Below are 12,516 nucleotides of genomic sequence, written 5' to 3'. Positions count from 1 at the left end.
TGAGGATTTGAGCCCCCCAAATGGCAGCCCATCACTCCCGCCCCCTGCGTGAGAGGGTCTCTTGACTTTCCCCAGATGCGGGTGCTCTTCTTCTTCCCTCTTCTGGGGGTCTTGAGAGGAGTTCAGCTGCAGACCCCTCCCAATCTCCCCTCCCCCCCACCATGCCTCTGGATTGGGCCCTGCAAAGTGCCACGGAGACCCCACTGCTCCTGAGGGCCCAGTGAGATGCCCCTTTTTGGCAGCTACCGGACAGGATTGGCACACAGCGCCAGGGAGATCTTGAGCAGGTCCAAGGGTCTCACAGGGCTCACAAGCTAAATTTATAATGTTAATGGTTCCAATTTAACTCTGGACGGGGAAAGATAATAAAGGGAATAAAAATGTCCGAATTCCCAGTTGTGGAAGGCGGGGGGTCAGAGGCCCGGCCTTACGCTCCCTCCAACTCCGCCCAGCTTGGCCTCCCCTCTGCCCGTACAAGTGGGCTGGCTCTGCCTGTTTCCCCGTCTCTGAGGAGTTGGGCTGTGCACACAGACCCTCTACCCCGAATAAGACTTTGCTGCCCTTCCAGGTGCCTGACCAGACTCGGACGTTGTTCTTCCGGGCAGTTTGCCTGATGGCCTCTCTTCCCTTCTGCCTCCAAATTAGAGAAATGCCCTCCACTGGATTATTCCAAACTTTGGGAGAGGCCAGCTCAAGCATAATGAGATCAAAAGGATGCAGAACCCTTCTGGGGGATGCCCGAGGTGAACGGAATCTCACCTGCCCTGAGCACCTGGAAGAACAAAGATCCACTCATCTCCAGGCGAGAGGGGTCGGCTCCTCTGCCTGGGGAGAGTGGCCCTGGGCCCCACCAAGGTCCTGTCCACCCAGGCTCCACCCCAAATCCCCAGGAGTTTCCCCCCTAGACTTGGCCAGGGGGACCTGGCTATCCTAAGCAGAGAACATCCACTTCTGGGCTTCTAGCTCAGATGTCCAGACCAGGCAGCCGACAGGAGGATGGAGGGGGGGGGGCTGCTCCCAAGCATTTCTGCCGTGCCTGTGTTGCCATGCGTTCTTGTAGGCGTTACGGACTCCTGCCTCTTCTTTCTTCACCAGGTCAAAAAGAGCTCTGCAGCTCCAGGGAAGATTTGCAGTGGGTCTCCCAGTCTCCAAAAGCAGGCATGAGGGGGGGGGTCCCTGAATGGTGCTGGGCTTGTGGCCTGGGGGTTGGAGTTGTCAGGAATCAGGCAGAGGTTAGCGAGTAGAGTCTGTGGTAAAGGAGCTTCCAAGGCCCAGGCAGAGGAAGGATGGAAAAGAAAGGCTTCATGGAACCTACGCCAGCAGCCAACGTAGGCCAAAGCAATCGCCTTGGCAGAGACAAAGATGCAATGAACATTGGGGGGTACTTATAGGGGGGGCCAGACATGGGAGGGGGGGATGAGGAATCAGAACGGTGGTATTCCTCTGTGCTCTTGCTCCATCTAGAAGAAGAAGAAGAAGAAGAAGAAGAGTTGGTTCTTATATGCCGCTTTTCCCTACCCGAAGGAGGCTCAAAGCGGCTTACAGTCGCCTTCACATTCCTCTCTAACGGAGGTGGGGGAAATCTAACGGAGGTGGGGGAAATCGGGGGTGGGGCAATGGGAAGGGTGGGGGGTGAGCCTTGTTCTCTCCCTCTCCTTCTCCACAGGAGGGCGTGGCAGATGTTTAAACCTGGGCATAGGCATAGGAGCACACCTGGACCTGCAGCTCAATGAAATGTCTCCAGCAGGGAAACCAGGCTCCAACCCCCCTCCCCCCCCCTCTTTGAGCTCCACAGCTGAGCTGCCCTAGCCAGGGCACCCTATGAAGGAGGTCCCAAAGTGTCAGAGGGGCTGGGGGCGCATGGAGCCCACACGCAGCCATCCCCTTCCCACTCCTGTCTGTGCATGTTGTGTTCCTCTTTCCAGGGGTCCTGATCTCCACGGAAGCTGGGCTGCAGAAGGGGACCTCGCCACTCCGCTGGCACTGCGGAGCCATGGCTTCTGCCAACCTGACGCCCCCCAGCCCCTCTGCGTTCCTGCTGCAAGGCATCCCGGGGCTTGAGGCTTACCACAAGTGGCTCTCGGTGCCCGTGTGCGCCATCTATGTGGTGATCATCGCCGGGAACTGCACCATGCTCCTGGTCATCCCGACCGAGCCAGCCCTGCACAAGCCCATGTGCTACTTCCTCTGCATGCTGGCTGCCATCGACTTGGCGGCCTCTTCCTCAGCCTTGCCCAAGATGCTCTGCATCTTCTGGTTCCAAAATGGGGAGATCCCGGCCAGCGCCTGCCTGACCCAGATGTTCTTCATCCACGCCTTGTGCATGATGGAGTCGGCCGTGCTGCTGGCCATGGCGCTCGACCGCTATGTGGCCGTCTGCTTCCCGCTCAGGTACAGCGCAGTCTTCACAGGGCCACTGGTGGCAAAGATGGGCATCGCTGCCACGGCCAGGGGCACGCTGCTGATGGCCCCTTGCCCCTTCTTGATCCGGAGGCTGTCCTTTTGCCGGACAAGCGTCATTCGTCACACTTACTGTGAGCACATGGCCGTGGTCAAGGTGGCCTGTGGGGACACCAGCGTCAACCGCGCTTACGGGCTGAGTGTGGCTCTGCTGGTCATCGGAGGGGACTTGCTGTTCATCGGCCTCTCCTACTGCCTGATTGTCCGGGCTGTCCTGCGGCTCTCCTCCCACGAGGCCCGGAGGAAGGCCTTTGGCACCTGCGGGTCCCACCTCTGCGTCATCCTCATCTCCTACAGCCCAGCACTCTTCTCCTTCTTCACTCACCGCTTCGGTCACCAGGTGGCTCCCCATGTCCACATCCTGCTGGCCAACCTCTACCTCCTCTTCCCGCCCATGCTGAACCCCATCGTGTACGGAGTGAGGACCAAGGAGATCCGGGAACGGGTCCTCAGGGTTTTCCTGCCAGGCAGGGTCACCGCCAAGTCCAGGCCTGGCTGAGTCTGTACCCCACCCCCCAAAAGAACACCCTGTTGGCCGAATTTAAGTAAGCAAGACAGAAGCTGAGCACCAGGCTACTTAAAAGAATAAAATAGCTTTATTAAGAAGAGAAACAAACTTTGGAAAGAGGAGAGAGAGAGACCTAACTAACTGTCTAACTGTTCTACATTCATTCATCTATGTCTGGAGGCAAGCAGGAGAGAAGGTTGTTCAGAGGAGCAGGAAGTCTTCAATGAGCCAATCAGAACAAAGGAGGAGGCAACGTGAAAAATGCCAGGAAGTTCCTGATCTAATGATGCTAAAAGCACATCTCCTCCGATGCCCCCTGCAGGAGAGTCTCCATAGGCTTTTGAATCCTGCTCGCTACCCATCTTGTACATTCCCCCCTCCCATGCATCCTTCCCCCTGGGGCTGCGGCTGTGAAGGAAGTGGGGCGGTGGGGGGGGGGGTTCTGGGCAGACTCTTCGGCCCGGGGGAGACTTCAACGTGGAGCGAAGCAGGGAGACCCCTGAGAGAGCTGGGCAGAAGCCCTTGGGCAGAGCAGGGATACTCACTGCACAGCTCAGGAGACACGAGGGACTCTCGGGAAAGCTATGCATTTGCTGCCCGTCTTCCGAGGAGGGGTCCAGCTGGTTAGAAACGGGGGTGAGGGCATCATCAATGTGGGCTCAAGAAAACGAAGACTTTGCGAACCATGAACTCATGGGCTGGTTTGTGCCCCTCCTTCCTCCCAAATGCCGGCTGGGGCGTTGGCTCCCGGGGGCTGGCAGGGTGGGTTTGGGCCCTGGGGAGGGGCCCCTGGGAGGACCTCTTTCCCCAACAGCGCACACCCTTGGCCCCCACCGTCCCTCTCACAACACACAGAGGTCTTCACACAGGGGAGGGGTGGGAAGGTACAAATGTGGGAGACCTTTCTGGGGGTTCTTAGCGAGGACCCCGGCATGTCATCCGCTAGAAATTTAGAGAGATTGTAGAGGAAACAGCCCCAACCTCCTCTGTTGCCTAGGGCAGCCCTTTTCAGCCTTTCGACTGTGCCGGAGCCCCGGACATGAACTTTCAGGCTTCAAGGAGACCCGGAAGTGATGCCACCTGGCCATGCCCCCCTGGAAGTGACATCACCACCCGCACAAACAGGCAGGCTTGGAGCTCCATAACTGCATAAAACGTTAATGCCAGTGTCAATATTATGGTCTTGTCGCTTCTTTATGCCAATCAAGGTGTTCTAATCCAAAAGGACAGGTTTGGGGAGGAAGAGGATGTGGCCGAATCCATTAAGGCAGGAGGGGAAAGGCCGCAGACCCCCTGCAGACCCCTGGAGGAGAATCCCTGACTTAGGGGAACGTGCTTGAAATAGTCCCAACGCATTATTTTGGTGTATATGAACACACATCAACACTTCACCCCTGAAAACACATTTGGCTGGCCAAGAAACTGCCAGCAGTCTTGTGTCGTTGTGCAGGACTCTTTGAGGCAGAGTTGCTACCAGGGCTGGGACAGGAGCTGCATCTCCTCTTCTCTGGCTTCAAGGGCCGGGAGGGCTTGGTTGGGGGTTGGGGGCACAGGGTTGCCTACGCCAGGCTGAGAAATACCTGGAGAGTTGGGGGAGTGTCCACAGAGTACTCTGGACCCGTTGGAGTCCCTGGAGGGCAGGAGAGGCTGCCTAGGAGGAGGACTGATAAGTCCCTCCCGTCAGAGGCTGCAGCCGGCTCTGAGCAGAAGGCAGCACCTGGCCAGGCTGGTCAGGCCAGGTAAGATCTTGGTTTGCCAAGGGGGGGGGCTGTGAGGTCAAGGGGACAAGGCTCCTGGCTCCCAGCAGCTGTGCCAGAGAAGGAGGTAAGCGGGGTGGATAGTCAGGCTCACAGGGGTGTGGAGGGCTGGAAATGGGAACCCATGCTCACACCAGCACAATGAGACTGCCTTCTCCTGACTTCATCCATTGGTCCAACACGATCAGTCTTGTCTACGCAGACTGGCAGCAGCTCTCCGGGCACGATACAGACAGTGGCACCAGAATCTGAGGGATATTCCGTACACTGTCCTGGTTGTTCCGGGCTTGAAAAAATGTCCTCCTTCAGGATGTAGTGCAACAATTCTCTGGTTTGACATTGGTCCTGTTTACTTACATTGTTACAGTGCTACTGGGTTTTGCTGGGCCTTCCATGCACTGAACTGGCTGTGCTCTTTGTTGTCTCATGACTATGTCCTTCACATCAGTCCTGTTGAACTGGCATTGTCACAATGGTGTTGGGTTCTGCGGGTCACTAGAACATTGCATTGGTTCTGCTGGACTTGCAAACCCCCCCCCCCGCCTATCGCTCCTCCACTGTCACCTGCCACCCCCTTGAGCCTTCGCAGAATCAGCCTCTCCATCAGAAGGCTCTCCAGCCTCTGCTTAAAAATCTCCCAAGACGGAGAACCCACCACCTCCCGAGGAAGCCTGTTCCACTGAGAAACCGCTCTAACTGTCAGGAACTTCTTCTGGATGTTGAGACAGAATTTCTTTTGAAATAATTTCATCCCATTTGTTCTGGTCCATCCCTCCGGGGCAAGAGAGAACAACTCTGCTCCATCCTCTATACAGCACCCTTTTAAATACTTGGATGGTTATCAGATCCCCTCTCAATCGTCTCCTCTCCAGGCTAAACAGACCAAGCTCTCCAAACCTTTCTTAATATGTCTTGGTCTCCAAACCCCTCATCATCTTTGTTGCCCTCCTCTGGACACGCTCCAGTTTGTCTACATCCCTCTTCAACTGGACTGCCCAAAACTGAACACAGGACTCCAAGTGAGGCCGAACCAGAGCAGAGTAAAGCATGATCTGGACACGATACTCCGTTTGGTACAGCCCAAAATCCCATTTGCCTTTTTAGCCACTGAGTCACACTGCTGACTCATGTTCAATGTATGGTCTACTAAGACTCCTAGATCCTTTTCACACTTGCTACTGCCAGGACAAGGCTCTCCCATCTTATATTGGTGTAAATGCAGAACTTTACATTTGTCCCTATTGAACTTCATTTTATTCAGTTTAGCTCACTTCTCAAGCATATCAAGATCATCCTGTATTCTGTTGCTGTCTTCAGTTGTGTTTGCTCCCCCTCCCAGTTTAGTATCATCTGCAAATTTAATAAGTATCCCCTCTAATCCCTCATCCAAATCATGTATAAGTTTCCATTTCTACTGAGGAGATTCTCTGGCTTGACCATAGTCCTGTTGGTTTTATTCTGCCATGGTGTCACTGGTTCTGTTGGGCTTGTTTCCTCCCCCCCCTCCCCCCAATCTTTGTTTTCCACTCTAAAGATGCTTTGCCTTGACCTGAGTCCTGTTGGGTTTGCACTGCCACAGTGTCTGCTGGGCTTACAGAACCCCCCCCCCTCCTTCAGTTTCTGCTGCAGAGATTCTTTGGTCCTTTTGGGTTAGCAATACCACAACATATCCCATCCCCCCCACCCTTCAATGTCTACTGCAGAGATTCACAGGGACTTTCTGTTCTTCTGGGCACCCATCACCTTTGCTTCCTTTGCTGTTTTTTCGTGAGTCACTGCTCACCTCTTTGTATTCAGGTATCTGAAGAAGGAAGCAGTGACTCACGAAAGCTCATTGCCTGCTGAGAAGTTGGTTAGACTTTAAGGTGCTCCTGGACTCCGGCCCTTTTCTGCAGAGATGACGAGATGCACTGGAAAAGCACAATAATGCTAGGAATAGATGCAGGGAAAGACCAAGACCCAACCCGAGATTGATTGACCCAGCCAAGGAAATGCAGAGTTTCCAAGGCCTGAGCAAGGCTGAAAATGACATAGGGCATTTGGGAGGCTGTGAACTCATAGGGTCGCCACACACTGGAAAGAGGGTTTAACATGCAGACAACGTGCAGGTGCATTCTGAACATGCAGAGAGGCAAAAAGACAGGTAAAGATGAGTTTATGGAGGGGAAAGTAGCCACTGGCCCCATCCCTTCCAGTCTGGGGGCTGGGAAGTTCTCCTGCATCAATCTGCCATGCCTGGACAGGGAGAGCTCCTAGGCTGGGGGGATCCTTCCATCCCCCATGCACACAGCACTTCTTGGTCCCGTGCTGAGGGGCTGGCAGCTTTCATGACCCATTCCCCACCCCCGTGGGCCAGCCCCAGTGCTGGTGGGGTTGGAGGAACTGCACATTCATGGCTTTCCCCTCCTTCTCTTGGCTCACCTCTCCCTTTCGTACATCCAAAGGACAGTGCTGCGACTCGTGCCAGCATACCTTGCCATCCACGTTGTGGGTCTTTCAGAGGCCCCACATGCTGTGGCTTGAAGCTGCTAGATTCCTCCAGATACTTCTGGCTCTTCCACATACCGAAGGGCTTAGCCTTCTTCTGCTCCCTTCCAGCTTCCTCATCCAGTGGCTGATTCCGCCAGTTTTGGAGGCATCTTCCTCGCGTGAGCTTCTGGTACCCCCAACCTCACGGCTCCGCCCGGAAGTCAGCAGACTCAGCCCCCGACGCATGGCAGAAGTCAACCTCACCCATTTCCAGCCTGCCACGTTCTGCCTCACCGGCTTCCCAGGGCTGGAGCACCTCCATGCCTGGCTCTCCATCCCTTTCTGCGCCTTGTACTTCACCTCCATGCTCGGGAACTGCGCCATCCTCGTCCTCATCCGGCAGAACCGGCACTTGCATGAGCCCATGTACTTCTTCCTGTGCATGCTGTCCCTGAATGACCTGGGGGTCTCCCTGTCCACCCTCCCCACCGTGCTGGCCCTCTTCTGCTTCGGCCTCCGGGAGGTGGCCTTTGACGCCTGCCTGGCCCAGATGTTCTTCATCCACTCCTTCTCCTTCATGGAATCGGGGATCCTGCTGGCCATGTCTTTCGACCGCTTGGTGGCCATCTGCCGCCCGCTGCGCTACTCATCCGTGCTGACCAGCCCCCGGATCGCCCAGATTGGCCTGGCCGTTGTGCTGAAGAGTGCCGTCCTGCTCTCCCCCTTCCCCTTCCTCATCAAGCGCCTGCCCATCTGCCGCTCCAACGTCCTCTCCCACGCCTACTGCCTCCACCCAGACATGATGCGGCTGGCCTGCGCCGACATCACCGTCAACAACGTCTATGGCTTTTTCGTGGTCCTCTTCACCTACGGCCTGGACTCCGCCTTCATCCTTGTCTCCTACGTCCTGATTCTGAGGGCCGTCTTGAAGATCGCCTCCCGGGAGCAGCGCCGCAAGGCCCTCGGCACCTGCGTCTCCCACATCTGTGCCGTCTTGACTTTCTATGTCCCCATCATGGCGGTCTCGGTGCTGCACCGGTTTGGGAGAGACGCCCCACCAGTGGTGCACATCATGATGTCCAACGTCTACTTGTTCGTCCCTCCCTTGCTGAACCCCGTCATCTACAGCGTCAAAACCAAGGAGATCCGGAAGGGGATCCTCAGCATGTGCGCCTGAGCCTGCCCTGGTGGGGCACAGAGCAGGAGGCAGGGCCTGGAGACCCCCTGAAGTGACCGCCCACTGGCCTCCAGGCTGCCAGGATCAGTGCCTCTGCTCTCACCTCTATGGCATGCATAGGAGCATAGGAGCATAGGAGCATAGGAGCATAGGAGCATAGGAGCATAGGAGCATTGTCGACTGTCATAGACCCCAAACCTCCCCTTCCCCTGGTTCTACGACCAGATGCCCAGGAATGCCCCAAGGCCAAGTTGGCCACCCTGAGCCGAGGCTTCTTCAGTCCCACCCTCAGTCTCCCTGAGCACCCTCCTCCCACCAAAGCTCCAGAGCAGCAGCTGATTTGGAGGAAATTCTGGAAAATATCACAGGTGGGCATTTTAAATACTGTTTCAGGATATGTTTTTTTAAAAAACACAACTTAAACATTTCTGTCCAAACGTCCTTTTCAGTCAGTGCGCTTCAGTGGTGAGCTCCTTGCATTGGGATCCGGGAGAGCAGCATTCAGGACCCCTGGGGAAGGTCACTGAGGCTACCTCCACACCAATGCTCAGGCTCAGGTTTCCACTTTTTAAAAATTGCAAATATTTATTATGTAAAGTGCACTAGTGCAGAATTTTTTAAACTTCTGCAAATCCCACAGTCACCATAATTTAGAAATGTCACAATTCTAACTGTACATGGAACAGACCAAAAGCATTTCGACCCCGAGGGGTCTTCCTCAATGGTCCAATTGTCACGCCTGAAAGCCAAGGGCCTGCTGAATGGCAAAGAAAGGTCTGTTTGGTGCTTCTCCAACTCGTCTTTCTAAAATAGAAATATCTGATCGGGAGCCTTTTTCTGACCCTCATGGAAAGGCTCTGGTGACTGAGCGGGGAAGGGCATATTCAAAACAGCAGGCTCAGCCAGGGGACGTTCTGGGCTGTTTCGGCCCCCCGGTCTACTCCCCCCCCCCAGTTTTGCCCCCCAGGGACCCAGGGTTGGGATGTTGGGAGTCCTGTGGTGGTTGCCAACTGAGTCTCAGCTGCCAGAGGATCCCGAGGGCCTGCTCCGAGCGACAGGCGTGTCCTCCGTTCTTCCAGGGAGATGGGATTCCATGACTTGGGGCTTCCCTTGGGTTCTGCCCTGCAGACGAGGGTCCCCTTTGGGTTTGAACAGGAGGAGGGACCCTGTGTTTGTACTCAGGCCTTTTGCCATCCTGAAGGTGGGTCCCCCTCAGGGACAGACTGTGCCTAAGTGCCAACCCAGGGTTTGTAGGCATCTCCTAAGCCCCCCCCCCCCCTTGAGTCAGGTGTGTTTATGGTTTGGAATGTGCTCCAGGGCAATCAGAATTCGGGAGAGGCCACGGAGGAAGACGGTTGTTACCGGATGGCGCTTTGGTGAAGACGGCAAATAAATTAGAGAGAAGAAAAATCGGACAAAATCTCCTTTCATCCGTTTGCTGCTTTTCTTTTATTGTGCTCCGTTCAGCCTCTGCTCAGGATTCTTTGTGCTTTCTGGATCTTTACTGATCAAGCCGCTTGAGTGCTTCTTGCTTGTTCTTTAGCCTCCGGGTGGGGGCCTGTGGCTCCCCCCCCCCCCGGGATGACAGTTCCTCTCCAGTCTACTGGGGGCTCTGGACACCAGGCGTTGTTTGGGGGCTCTGACGTCATTTGTGCAATAAGGGGGCAATATGGTGTTTGGGGGTGTCTTGAAATCCCTGAGGTCGGATTGTGCCTGCCGTTCCCCGGAGGGCCGGACCTAGAGACCGGCCTTGGGCTCCCAGTCAGGAGCGGGAGATGGGGGGGGGGGGGGGACTGGAGCGATGCCAGGGCTCGGGGCCAAGGAGGGCTCTCTCTCGTGGTTGGGGCTGCGGGGGGGGGGCTTCTCCGGTCTCCCACCATGCGGAGACCACGCTCCTCCGCCTCTCGGCCTGGCTCGGAAGAAGGGGGGTCCCCGCTGCCGCTCCGCCGTGCCCGGGAGGCCTCCTCGAGGGTCTGCCCAGTGCCCCCCCCACCTCCCCCGTCCGCCTCCCCCGGCTCTGCATCCCGCCCGCCCTGGGTCCGCCGCCGAGCCCCGGGCTCCGGCGAGTTGGGCGGCGTGGCTCGCGATCCCTGCTGCTGCCGCCGCCGCCGCCGCCGGGTCTCCCGGGGCTGGCCCCCTCCCAGCCGACTAGAGAAATGAGCCAGAGTCTGGGTCGGGACCGGGATTTCACTCGGGTTTCCCGCCCGCCTGCCTTCCGTTGCCTGCCGCGGGAGGGGCGCCTTGGAATGCCCTCTCTACATGCCCAGAGGCCCGACGCCTTCGACTGGGCCACGCGCAGCGAGCCAGACCCGGGACGGGGAGGGGGCGGCGGCACAGGGACAGTCCGCAAACCCCCTTCCAGGGCTCCAGCCCCCCCCCCCCGGGGTCCCCCCTCCTGCCCAGGTGCGTCAGGGTTGGCGCTCCCCCCGCCCCCCAGGGGGCAGTGTGTGGGTCGGGGTCCCCAACCTAGTTCAGCCCACGGGCGACTTTGGCATCTTGCCGCAGGGCGGTGGGCGCGGCCCCGAAGCGGCAGTGGGAGGAGGTAGAGCCAGCCCCACGCAGGAAGCCCGGGGGGGGGGGGGCGAGGGCGAGGGGGGGCTCCGAGTGCGCCCAGCCCTTCCCATCGCGGGGTGGGGGGCAGTCAGGAGCGCAGCTGGGCAGAGGTCCCACTTGGTGCCGCCCTCTTCCCAGAGCTACGGGTGGGTGCCAGGAAAGGGGTCCGCGCTTGTCTGTAACTCTTCAGCCGCCGCTCCCCCCCCCTTGCAGAAAAGCGCCCCTCCCTCCCCCCTGCCCCTGGGCGGGGAGGGCGTCGCGGTGGCTGCAGGATCCGCCCCAGAAGGCGCTGGATGGGGGCCCCGGGACGCGAGACCTGCTGGAGAGCCTGCCGGCACGCAGCGCCCCCTCCCCAGGCCCCTCCCGCCCAAGGGGAATGTGTGCCCCCCCCCGCACCCCCGGGGTTTGGGAGATGGAGTCGAGGTCCCGCCAGCCCCCAGCGCCAGATCGCTCCCTCCCCCCGACCCCCGACCCCCGCAAGGACGCAGGGAGGCGGCGGGGCTTGCAGGCAATGGCTTTTATTGGCCGGCGCGCAGGGCCGGTCGGTGCCGGGTCGGCCTAGTGGTAGCGGAGGGCCAGGGCGTGGGCCACGACGCGCACCAGCTTGTGGAAGGCGGCCTGGGTGCAGGGGGTGAAGTCCTTGCCGAAGTGGGAGGCCAGCACGATGACCAGGACGTCCCCCAGGAGCTGCAAGAGAAGAGGCAGGATGGGGAGGGGGCGGGAGGGGGCAATCTGCCCAACCCTCAGTACCCAGGAAGAAACTCGCTGGGGCACACCCAAGGCTTGGGAAGCACTGCCACTACCCCCCCCCCCCCCGCTCCCCTCCCCCCACTCCCTGCTGCACCCCTCTGGCCAGCCCACCTTGAAGTTCTCGGGGTCCACGTGGAGCTTGTCGCAGTGCAGCTCGCTCAGCTGGGAGAAGGTCTGCTTGATGTTGTCGAGGTTCTTGATGGCCTCCCCGAAGGAGGTGAGCACCTTCTTGCCGTGGGCGCGCACCTTGGGGTTGCCGCAGATGGCGGTGGCGCTGGACAGGTTCCCAAAGTGGGAAAAGAACCTCTGGGTCCAGGGATACATCACCAGCAAGCTGGGCAGGGCGAGCCAGACGGACACACAAACACACCCCAAGAAGTTTAGCCTTGTTGCCCCGGGATCCCAGCCTCCAGAGAGGGTCTGGGGAGCCCCCAGATGGGAGCACTCAAAGTGCCTTGCTGAGTCAACTCCAAGTCCCTCCCGCCTCTGCTCCCAAATCTCCAGGAATCCTCCAGCTTGGAGCTGCCAACCTCCCCCCCCCAGCCCTCGTCTTCATTGGTGGTCAGGGGGCTTTGCCCCCCGGGTGGTTGTCTGAGGAGCCCCCTCCCTTCCTGCCCCCCTAGCCCCCTGGGCCTCACCAGCCGAGGGATTCGGCCCCAATTTCGGCCACATCGACCTTGGCCCAGACGCTGGTGATGATTTGCTTCTCCTCGTCAGTCCAGTGCACCATGGTGGTCGGCTGGCGGTCCGGTCCGCGCTCGGCTTTGGCTTTGCAGGAATGGGAAGGAAGGCTGGAACTGGCCCCGGGGAGCTTCCCGCAGACTTATATACCCTTGGCTGGA

General features: G+C 58.4%; 3 protein-coding genes across 3 annotated transcripts; 2 read left to right on the top strand and 1 right to left on the bottom strand.

The window, feature by feature from the left end:
* The first annotated feature begins 1,836 nt into the window (after positions 1-1,836).
* On the top strand, positions 1,837-3,389 carry LOC143839264 (olfactory receptor 52P1-like). Its single transcript, XM_077341053.1, has one exon. It carries the CDS (start codon positions 1,994-1,996, stop codon positions 2,957-2,959), a length of 966 nt encoding a protein of 321 aa, XP_077197168.1. The 5' UTR covers positions 1,837-1,993; the 3' UTR covers positions 2,960-3,389.
* A 4,040-nt stretch (positions 3,390-7,429) lies between these two features.
* On the top strand, positions 7,430-8,412 carry LOC143839268 (olfactory receptor 51I1-like). The gene has a single exon (XM_077341056.1). The coding sequence runs from the start codon at positions 7,439-7,441 to the stop codon at positions 8,369-8,371; it is 933 nt and encodes a 310-aa protein (XP_077197171.1). The 5' UTR covers positions 7,430-7,438; the 3' UTR covers positions 8,372-8,412.
* A 3,014-nt stretch (positions 8,413-11,426) lies between these two features.
* On the bottom strand, positions 11,427-12,485 carry LOC143839267 (hemoglobin subunit beta-like). The gene is made up of 3 exons (XM_077341055.1): positions 12,313-12,485; positions 11,786-12,008; positions 11,427-11,611 (listed from the first exon to the last, which is right to left on the bottom strand). The coding sequence occupies exons 1-3, from the start codon at positions 12,402-12,404 to the stop codon at positions 11,483-11,485; spliced, it is 444 nt and encodes a 147-aa protein (XP_077197170.1). The 5' UTR covers positions 12,405-12,485; the 3' UTR covers positions 11,427-11,482.
* Between the last annotated feature and the right edge of the window lie 31 nt (positions 12,486-12,516).

This window comes from Paroedura picta, chromosome 6, assembly GCF_049243985.1.
Source record: "Paroedura picta isolate Pp20150507F chromosome 6, Ppicta_v3.0, whole genome shotgun sequence".
Taxonomy (NCBI): Eukaryota; Metazoa; Chordata; class Lepidosauria; order Squamata; family Gekkonidae; genus Paroedura; species Paroedura picta.
The sequence above is the reverse complement of the archived record's forward strand: the minus strand, read 5'-3'. Positions and strand labels throughout refer to the sequence as shown.